This window comes from Pongo pygmaeus, chromosome 7, assembly GCF_028885625.2.
Source record: "Pongo pygmaeus isolate AG05252 chromosome 7, NHGRI_mPonPyg2-v2.0_pri, whole genome shotgun sequence".
Classification (NCBI taxonomy): Eukaryota; Metazoa; Chordata; class Mammalia; order Primates; family Hominidae; genus Pongo; species Pongo pygmaeus.
Genome location: NC_072380.2, coordinates 173,996 through 184,545, shown reverse-complemented (window position 1 = coordinate 184,545; position 10,550 = coordinate 173,996). Strand labels below are relative to the sequence as shown.

The 10,550-nt window shown below is 49.9% G+C and overlaps 1 protein-coding gene and 1 long non-coding RNA gene across 2 annotated transcripts; both read left to right on the top strand.

The window, feature by feature from the left end:
- Positions 1-2,824: 2,824 nt before the first annotated feature.
- On the top strand, positions 2,825-6,641 carry LOC129042609 (uncharacterized). Its single transcript, XR_008504161.2, has 3 exons — positions 2,825-3,135; positions 5,343-5,743; positions 6,193-6,641. It is a non-coding gene; the product is annotated as an uncharacterized LOC129042609 (long non-coding RNA).
- A 757-nt stretch (positions 6,642-7,398) lies between these two features.
- Positions 7,399-9,728, top strand: LOC129042608 (protein FAM87A-like). Its single transcript, XM_054498826.1, is given in 2 exon segments — positions 7,399-8,091; positions 8,616-9,728. A coding segment is annotated over 1 exon segment (480 nt). The 3' UTR covers positions 7,879-8,091; positions 8,616-9,728.
- The last annotated feature ends 822 nt before the right edge of the window (positions 9,729-10,550 follow it).

Genomic DNA, 10,550 nt, shown 5'->3' with positions numbered 1-10,550 from the left:
TTATGTGTGCATGTCACAGACATGTGTCATATATGTAATACGCATGCATGTGTTGTGTACATGTCACATGTGTGTCATGCATGTGTCGTCGATGTGCGTGTGTCACGTATCTATTTGGGACCATCCTTTGTGCCCTCGTTGCTGGGCTGGTCTCCAAGGACCTTTCTCTCACCTCTTTTCTCTCCTCGACGCCACGTCCCGGAGTTGAGGATCTTCCAGCGTGACCCCAAGGAGGCTTTTCGAGCTCTGTGTCCCGGGCTCCAGTGTCTTCGAGGAAACAACACTGGGTTTGTGTTTTCTCATCTATGGCCTTTCTTGTATGCAGTATTGCAGTAACGCTCTCCTTTATCTCTTTCCAGCATCTGGTGTGTTTTCCATTAGTCGGCATGAATCCTGCCATATCCCGGGGTGTGGTGTTTGCCGGGAAACTTGTCCTGTGGCACAGCTCATGGAGAGGACATTGGCTGCACATAGCTGCAGACCAAAAGCAAGCATCACTTTTCTCTTGTACATTCAGGGATGTGCTTCATTGGTTTAGAAAACGTCCTCTATAAATAAACTCCGTGAGGCTGGGGTGTAAATGCAGGAAGCAGCTGGCAGCTGAAACTACCTATTGGACTATCATCTGCTTAAACACGCAAGAAGGATCTTGTGAAGTCTAAAGCAAACACAACGGCTTATTTGAGCCGTATATACAAGAGACTTAAACAAACCTCGTGTAATCCTCTTAAATGTTGCATCTCCCCCCACGGAAACAGAACCTGCCAATTAGCTGACCGTCCTGACAAAACCTCCCAGGGCTGCACTGTAGGGGAGAAAGGTGTTTATTTAATAAGGTCTTTCAGAGGGAAGCCAGCTGCGTGTCTGAACATCTCCTCGGGAGCGACAAATGAAGACAGTACAGTCTAAAGGGAGGACAGTGCCAGCAAGAGCCCCAGGAGCTCTGCAGACAAAGACAGGAAAAGCTGGAAGTGGAAAAGCTGAACGTTCACATGTAAGGAAACCCACTGGTCCCTTAGTACAATCACAACCGCCTGTTTTGCTCAGTTCCTGAGTACAGTTGGTCTTAGCTGTGAAAGATCAGCCTCAACTGGCAAGTGCTGGTGCTGGATTTGAGTCCAGGTGGTTAGAACTCTGCTGCCAGGTTTGTATTCCATGGAATCCCACAGGTGTCCGTTCTATGGAAGGTTCTCAACACCAGTGGGTCTCATGCATGATCAAAGTTAAAATCAGCTGGGCACGGTGGCATGCACCCATAGTCCCAGTGGAGGTGGGAGGACTGTGTCAACTCAAGAGTTCCAAACCAGCCTGGACAACATAGTGACACCCTATCTCAAAGACATTTTGTTTAATTAAAAATTTTTTGAAAAATTTAAAGTTAGTCCAAACACTAAGAGAAGAGAGTTAGGGTGTGAGGATGCGATAGTTGTGTTATTAAATCCAACTACTTGGTTTCCATCGGGGAAGGGCCCGCCTCCCCAATGTGTCCCTTGCGGGGACCATCACGTTCTGCCCCTGTGATGGTCAGCTGGCCACAGACTTGCTCTCACCATATGACATGCACAGACACGTATGTGCCAAAGCTCAGCAAACCAGTTAAAATCCATTTCGTGACTGACTCTTGCTCGCTCTGTGCAAGAATGGCGCCTTCTGGATGGGAGCCGCTCCTGGAGCCCAGGCCCTGGCATGAGAAGACGTGTGGTGACTGTAGTCATCAGTGTGCTATGTGGGCAACAGATACGGCCTTGCTTTGCTCAGCCACTGAGATATTGGAGTTCAAGAGACCATGGCCAACTGGATTAATCCAGGAGATCTGTGCTCTATAAACCACCTTTGGATGGATCTGGGTTCAATTTTGCAAAGTAAACCTGGTGATTTCCTTGGAACTTGGTGACTTTCTGGGTGTAAAGTCCCAGTCCCATGTGGGGTCCCAGCATCGGTGGTCTGGTTGCTGGTGAAGATCAGACTCCAAGTCTAAATTTTCTGGAGACCTACACCTCCCAAAGGAGGCTGGTGAGTCCTGGGGTGGCCGTTGGATAGCTTCTGTGCAGTAGCAGCTGCTGGAAGACCACAAAGATCCCACAGGCTTCTGATTAGAAGAGCACCGACTTGGTTGTCAGGGACCCTGGATGTGCCCTCCTGCCTGCCCTCACTGGGGCCTCCGTGGCTGCTGGGGAAAGCTGCTTCCTATCGTCACTCAGTGACTGGACAGCGCACTGGGCTCAGGAGAATGTTACCTCAATTTAAGGTATTGGTGATATTAAGATAGGAAAATAATCTTTACTTTTTATTCAGAAAATGTGGCAAATATGGAACATACATAATAGTATATGGAAGCTTTGAAATTTACTGATGAAATAAGGCCCTGTGGAGAGGCCGTTCCTCTTAATCTATGGAACCCCCCCCGCCCCCACCGGCCTCTGAAGCTGCTGCGGCTCCTCCTGGCCCTGCGTTCCTGCTTCCCTGGGAGATGTGGCCACTCTCCGGCATTAAAAAAAGTAGTCCTTCATTTAAAAAATAGTTTCCATATCTGTACAATACTTTAGCATTTCTGAGATTCCACCATGCTGCTGTGTTTAGTTCAACCAGTGCTGATAGGGACATGTTTGCACTTGTCTCTCAGTGAACATTCGCAAGAGATTTTCTAGCGTAAATATCTAGGAATGGGAATTTCTGAGTCATAAGGTGTGTGCAAGCCTGAACACTTATGCTTTCCTCTGTATTCACTAGCAGATTCGTCTTCTAGTTGGTAAACGCAGCCGCCCCTCAGGCTCTCTGTGTCCCTCTGATCTTCCATATGCACCAGTGGGTGGTGTGAGCTCAAAGCTCGCTGTCCCCTCTATCTCTCTCTGCCTCTCTTTCGGTCTCTCTCTGTCCCTGTCTCTGCCTCCCCCTCTCTCTCTGTTCTTGTCTCTGTCCCCATCTCTGTCTCTCCCTCTGTCCCTGTCTCTGTCTCTATGTCCTCATCTCTCTCCTCCCTCTCTCTGTCCCTGCCTGTCTCTGTCTCTCTCTCCATCCCTGTCTCTGCCTCCCTCTCTCTCTGTCTCTACCTCTCTGGGTCTCTCTCCCTCCGCACTGTGGGTTCCTCAGGGAGCAGGGCCAGGGCCCCCCAGAAGACCTGCAGGAGAGATAGTGGTGAGTGGCTCCCACTTAAAAGAGGAAAGAACAGCGTCCCATCTTGGGCATCAAGAGGTGCTTGCGGCTCGCGTCTGTCTCTTTCTCACTGTCTGAAGCTGCCTGCCTCCTTCTCCCGCTTCGTGTTGAGAAAGTAGGGCAGAAAAGGCAGCCCTGTGGGGAGTCAGGAAGAAGGGACTGCGATGGTGTCCAGAGGATGGGGAGGTGACTGTGGTCTCGGGGGATTCCACATTCTCTGGGAAACTGAGGCAGGAGAGCAGAGCTGGGGCAGAGTGAGGAGGAAGTAAAATGGGCAAATCTGAAATTTGAGGTGAAGATGGCTCCCGATGTGCATACGTTGCTCATAGAGGTAGAAATGCTGAGCCGACAATGGGAATGCCTGTGTTTCAGTCTCCCGGGAGCTGCAGTGCTGGGTCTTAGTGGTGATTCTCCTATCAGAGCAGCGGGAGAGCTGCGGAGGAGACGAGGCCCTGCAGAGATTTAGGGCTGAGGGAAGAGCCTTCCCTGCTGGCCTCTCAGGGGGCAGGTACAAGTCCAGAGCCTTTTGAGGGAGTTTCTCCAGCTGTAACAAGCTAAAAGGTAATGGGAGAAGATGTCCTTTTCCCAGGCGAGAGTCACCTCTGGAGGAGTTTCAGGGAAGTGGGAGCCTGGGTGACAGAAGGGCCCCCACGTTTCAGGAAGCCCTTGGGACTGGAAAAACAGAGCGAAGGCCTGCTTTGGAAAGTGCAAAATCGTGACCTAATTTGAACTGGTCAAGTCGCTGTTCCCGGTGTTCAGGGCAGCCTCATGCCAGCCCCGGTGCCTGGCCACGGGCGTGGTGGTCTCTCACTGGAGTGAGGAGGACACGTCCTTCTCCATGGGGAAGGTCTGGAGACAGGGTCCACCTGAGTGTGCAGGATTTACAGATGTGGAAGTGGTGGGGAGTGGGGTCTGCAGCAGTTAGGGCTGTGGGAAAGGTCTCTCTAAAGAAATGAACATTTTTTTCAGCTGTGAAAGTATAGCTCTCAGTGTTCTCTTATTTAATGATTTTTTTGCTAACAGGAACCTCAGAATTGAAGTTTGTGCTCCTATCGGAAAATCCACTCAGCCCAGGCTCCTGATGGGCCCTTCCTTGCACCCCGCACCCCTACTCGGCATTGATTGTTCTTTGGGTCATATTATCATCCGTGTCTTTGGCCCTAAGTTGTTAGTCTAAATAACGTTCTAGAATATGGCAACAGCGACGCAAGAGAAGGCCTTGAATCTGAGAACTGGGCTTGAGATTAAGAAGTCAGGGCTGGATTTTAGGACGTGGGGATGGAATGACCGACTGGCCTCTGTGCTCCCGTCTGCAGCCTCCAGGCAGAAGCCGCTGCTGACGGGGAGAGTCTGGTGAGGTCCCAGGTGGATGATTTGCTCCAAATTATGCAGCATGTGGTGCAATTAATTTCCTGATTATGTAACCTTGTGAACACACCACCAGCAGCATCCTGGAAAGTTACTTATAGGAATATTTGGGCCCTAATATTTCGTTCATGAATGTCATCAGTGGAGTGACATCATGTCATTTACTGACATGGTGTTTGATTAAGTTTAATCATACTAAGTTATTGCCACAATTAGGCCATACGAAGTCACCAATAAGGGCTTTGCTGAATTAATTAGCCGATGTGAGAAGTCACTGGGGAACACTGAATCTCATAGTGCTCTCAGCAAACCAGCAAATACAGTGACAGAGAAACACTGGGAATAGCACTGGGAATGTAATAATAATGTAGCTGTCGGCCGTTTTTGCCACTGCTATTATTGCATGAAGCATCATGCTCATTAAACATATCTTATTTGTAAATATTTGTGTGTGATCCAAAATGTTTGCTTTTGCTGTCACTGCCTCCACTTGAGGAAACACGCAGGGGCTTGCCCTGCCGATGTGGAAAATTTCACCAAAAATCCATATTGATGCTTGGCACAGGAGAGCAGAGTGTGAGTCCAGTCAGGGCAGGTTACGCCATGGGGACAAGCAGCTTGAAAATCTCAGTGATTTGAAAGAAAAGACATTATTTTTTGCTCTTGTCACATGTACATAAAATTTGACCTGGGGGCTCTGCTCTGTGGTGTCCCCCAGGACCCAGGTGGGGGGCTCAGATGCTGTGGACACAAAGGTCTCTTGCAGGCTCAGAAGCTTCCACTTGGAGCTGATGTGCTGGTTTCTGTTTACGTTCCATCAGCTGGAGGAAGTCGCACGGCAGATGCCAGAGGACCAGCCTGGGAGAGCCTTTCTAGCAACCAGGACACCTGACGCAGTGCCCGCTTTCTCCAGGAAACAAGGACACCTGCACGGGCGCCCACACAAGAGTCGGCGACCAGCCTAGGCTGTGGGATTCCTGCAACGCGTGTTCCTGCTGAGGTTCTCCTTCCTGCTGTTCTGAGCTATGGTGTGGATCACGCTCCCCATACGTGGAGTCCAGGGACAGCGCAGCCCGGGGCCTGCCCACCCAGCCAGGAAGTCTGACTTTCAGAGAACTGGGAAGACCATCTTCCACTTTACCCCGTCTGGGAGACTGTAAACATGGATTCCACTGTCTCGGACAGTAAGATGATTCCCAGTCTTTTCCTGTTGCTCCTCTAGGTATGTAGCTGCTATCAGCTTCCAGAAATGCTGCAAGGAAGGGCGTTGCTTTGGCAGGACGTGTGGGGAGATGGGCTGGGAGGGGAGATCCCAGAGGCAAGGAGGGGAGGCTTTCCTCTCCCCACACTGGGAACTCAGTTTCTAGCCCCAGGTTCCTGGTTGTGTCCAGCATCCCAGGAGCATGAGCGGGAAGCTGTTGCGTCCGCCTGCTGTGTGCAGTCAGAGACCAGCTGCAGAGTGCACTGTGCATCATTTAGACTCTGCAGGCTCAAGTGAAAACCCAGCTCTGCCACTGCTCTCTGGATGACCTTGCCACCTCCCTCTCCTCTTTTGAAAAGTGTGGGAAATGCTGCTTTTCATCAGCTCCAAGTCACCACGTATTGTGGCTTAAACGGCAGTGTTATTTTCTTTCTCAGTGACACATAACATACGGCTGTGTTTTTCAACAGATGCTGTCTTGGACGCAGTGAAGTCTGGCGATGGCTGCTTCAGAGGCCGTTAGGATGGTGAAGTGAAACAATGTGAATGGAGTGTTTTGTGAGGCCCAGTGCTGCATAAATGCTAGCCATTATCTAATAGCAAGAATTGCTTGAAATGTTTCTTTCTCTCAAATTTATGAAAAGATTAGAAAATAGTTCTAAAAATTAAAAATGGTTCTGGTCGGAGTGGCTTACATGATGGCAGTGAAAGTGTGCACAGATTCACGGGTCCCACCACGTGCGCTTGGCGTGGAGAGAATGAAATGTGGAAGCCAGTGACACCAAGGGCACCCCTGTGAGCCACGCTGGGTGCAGCCCCCACGGCCGGTGGGCAGTGACACCGCAGTTTCCTCTCCTGCCGGCGTCCACGCTTCCTGTGCCCACGTGCTGGAAGCTCACTCTGCATGTCCCCCTCTCAGTTACGTGTCTGTGGGGCTGGGACAGGGAAGGAAGTCGGTGAAGCTGGTTGGATCTTCCCAGGGATGCTCTGTGTGCAAGGCTCGGGGGCAAGGATGGCTGGGGGAGTCAGACTGTCAGAGAAGCTGAGGGGTGGATTGAGCCTCACCACACCTGGGTCCCTGTTGTCCAGCTGCAGATGCTGACCCTCCAGAGCTTTGTTCACCAGCCCCTTGTGGCTGCGATCTGGAGTCAGCCAGGCGTTCCTCCTTGTCCAGTAGATTGTATTAAGTGCTCAATGTGTGCCAAGCCAAATGTCCATTTGACTTACTGCACACCCGAGAAGCGATGCTGTTGCGGGAATTTCCTCCCCACGCCTGAAGGAGTTGAACACCAGGAATGACTGGAACCCTGGAGAGAGAGAACCGGATTTCTGGAGGAAAATTATTCGTTTTAAGGAAGCAGCATCCTGGACCCTTGAGGCCCTGGAGGAAGTGGACAGCACAGCTCGGAGGCGGGTGTGGCTGGAGGACGGCTGTGGCACCTGCGAAATTCTCTCTGTGGTACGTGGCTGCTTCCTGGCTCTGGGAACCACCTGAACACTTGCATTCTTCCCTTTTCCTTTCTATTCTCTTTCAAGCCACCCTCCTTGAGCCAGCCCACCAGTCCAGGCCAAATCTCAGCCTGCCCTTGGTCCGCTGTGGCTGGGCCTGCACCCGAGCCAGGAGCACACGCAGCGACTGTGGCAGCTGAAGCTCCTCCGGGCTCAGACTCAGGCTGATGCTGCGTCAGGACCTGCCGTGGCCTCGGCTGGGCTTCCTGGGACTCGGTGGTTGTGGGCTGATTGTAAAGCCTGGAATGACTCTTAGAAACTGGGCGTCATTCTTTGTGGTTTTCCAAGCTTGGTCTCTGATGTTGCTCCAGGTCTTAGGAGACATGCTGAATATTTATTATGCTTACATTCAAGCAACAGTAACCCTTAAAGTTGATGTAGCTCCCCGTCTTTTTTTCTCAGAAGGAGGAGCACTGACGGAACATTTTTCCAGTATGGATTCTTTCCAGCTCTGAGAAGCTGGAGGCACATGGATCCCTCGGCCAGCTCCCATCTATGGACGTGCTGTAGTCACAAGGACTGTGACAAAGGCTCAGTCCCTGAGGAGTGCCTTGGCATGGGCTGCTTTAGGCTGTAAACACCCGGTTTTATCCACTTTATGTGAAGAAGGCCAACAAGGGGCATGGAGTGTGTTCCGCAGGTTTTAGCGGCTGCGGTGGCTGGTGCTCAGTGGGGATGATGGAGGGACGGCTCCTCCCTCTGTGGGCCCCGAGGTCTGTGCGGGAATCAGCTCTGCAGCTGTGTCCAGGGGCAGCCGTAGCCCACACACAGCAGGCTCACAGCTCTGTTCCACGAGAACTTTATACACAAAAGCAGATGGGCTGGGCTTGGCCTGTGGATCATAATCTGCTGACCCCTGGGTAAGAAATTTTAAATATTTACTTAATTCTGTTCAACAGAAGGGGTGATATACTGAGGAGTGAATAATGGGAAAGACCTGATTCAGCTGTATCAGGAAGGACTGGTGTAAATTCAACTTATTAACTGAATTCACAGTATTTGATGTATTATGCCTTTAGGGGTTAAAAATGGGTCACACACGGGCAGCATGCACTTCACTGGCCTGGCAGGGCACCTCAGTGTTTAGATGTGTGGTTCCGATGCTTACCAGAGTTGGAGGCCCCTGTTAGTAGTGAAGTGCATCTGGAGTTCTGGATACTTTTTCTGGCTTTGCTCTATTTGTGTGAGCTTGTGCAGTTAGAGGTTTGGGCTGAATTTGGGTAGAAATGGGTGGCTCACAGGCTGCAAAATTTCTGTGGACCCTTTTTTTCCCCCAGTTGATTAATGTTGTAAATATTAGAATATTGTTACATAAAAGTCTGGATTTTTAGTTTCTTTCACATTGGAATAGCTGCCAACATTGGGCCTGCATTCATTTCTCTAGGGCAACGTTGGCTGCAGCAGAGAAGGCTGCTCCCCAGTGGGGCATGTGCTCAGCCCGCAGCCCCCACCCTCCGGACTCCGTTCGCCTCCTCTCTCAGGTTTGCACTCGTCATTGTCTTCTAATTTTGCATCCCTGGACTGCATGGCCTACAAGGTCTCAGCACAACAAGACTCTATGATTCTGTCTATTGGAACAAAAAGCCAGTGAGGCAAGTGTATCATCATGTTGATGAATTCATAGGATTAACTCTGGGAGTTGGGGACAGTTTGTATTCTTCCTCCAGACACTCTCTGCTTCTCCTGGATGGAAAGGTTCTGCTAGTCGTCCCGTGGTCAGGCCCAGCCAATGGAACGGAATGGAAGTGACTCTGCCCCTTATTGGCAGAAACTTTAAAAGCCGCGCAACGTTCCCGCGCCTTCCCCTCTGCCGTGAGCCTGGCTGTGCTCAGGATGGGAAAATTATTTCACCTGGGCCTGAGGATACAGGCGCTACTCCCAGCCTGCAGTGGAAGAGAAGCACGGACAAGTGATTAAGCTTTGTGTTTTCAAGCCACAGAGGTTTTTTGAGGTTGTTTGCTACCGTGCTTTGTCCCTGCAAACACAGTCATGGAGAAGGCCAGCGGCAGAGCCTGAGCCGCTCGTGCATCTGTTCACCAGTATCCAGAATAACAATAGATTTGTGAAACATTCCTGAGAAAATTCTGGGAGTTGCATATGGGCCAGTCTTATTCTCTAAAGTTGTTCCTTCTAAAGGGTGGGATGACTGAAAATTTCAGAAAAGCAAACCATTGCTGAAAGGCAACATTATTTCTGTTGGCAGAAGGCGGCTTGAGCAATCTAGATTTTCCATGGTTCACCAACTAGTTTTTAAGGAAATATGGCCATGAGAGGAATAAAACATGATTCCTACCTTTAAGGAACTCAGAGAAGTGAATTAAAGGAAGTCACAGATCAGACAACCAACCACACAAAGTTTCTAAGAGCAAACTGTTAAGGTCGGCAAGTCACTCTTATCCACTGTTTTACCTTCTGAGGTTTCAGTTACTCTCAGTCAATCGTGGTCCAAAAACATTAAATGAAAAATTCCAGAAATAAACAATTCATACGTTTTAAATCGTGTTTCATTCTGAGTAGCATGATGAAGTCTCATGTGGTACCATTCAGCCCCACCTGGGGCGTGACTCCTCCCTTTGTCCAGCAGATCCACCCTGTCTGCATTACCCGCCTGGCCAGCAGATCCACCCTGTCTACACTACCGGCCTGTCCAGAAGATCCACCCTGTCTACACTACCTGCCTGTTAGCCACTTAGTGGCTGTCTTGGTCATCAGATTGTCATCATATCTTGATGATATCATGCCTTGTTTTCAAGGAACCCTCATTTTACTTAATAATGGCCCCAGAGTGCCAGAGTGGTGATGCCGGTAATTCAGAAATATGAAAGAGAAGCTGCAAAGTGACTCCTTTAAGTGAACAGGTGAAAGTTCTTGACTTACTAAGGAGAAAATCCTGCGCTGTGGTTCCTAATGTCTATGGTAAGAATGAATCTTCTATGCATGAGCTTGTGACGAAGGAAAAAGAAATGCATCCAAGTTTTGCTGTCACACCTCAGAGTGCAAAAGTTCCAGCCACGGTGCACAGTAAGTGCTTGGTTCAGATGGAAAGGCCATTAAATTTTAGGGGTGGAGGGGAGGACAGGAACAGAATCATGTTCTGGTTTATGGCAGTTGGGCTCAGTACCATCTGTGGTTTCAGGCATCTGCTGGGGGTCTTGGAATGTATCCTCCTTGGATAAAGGGGAACTACTAGCTCTCTCAGTATCCAGAATAACAATAGATTTTTGAAACATTCCTGAGAAAATTCTGGGAGTTGCATATGGGCCAGTCTTATTCTCTAAAGTTGTTCCTTCTAAAGGGTGAGATGACTGAAAGCTTCAGA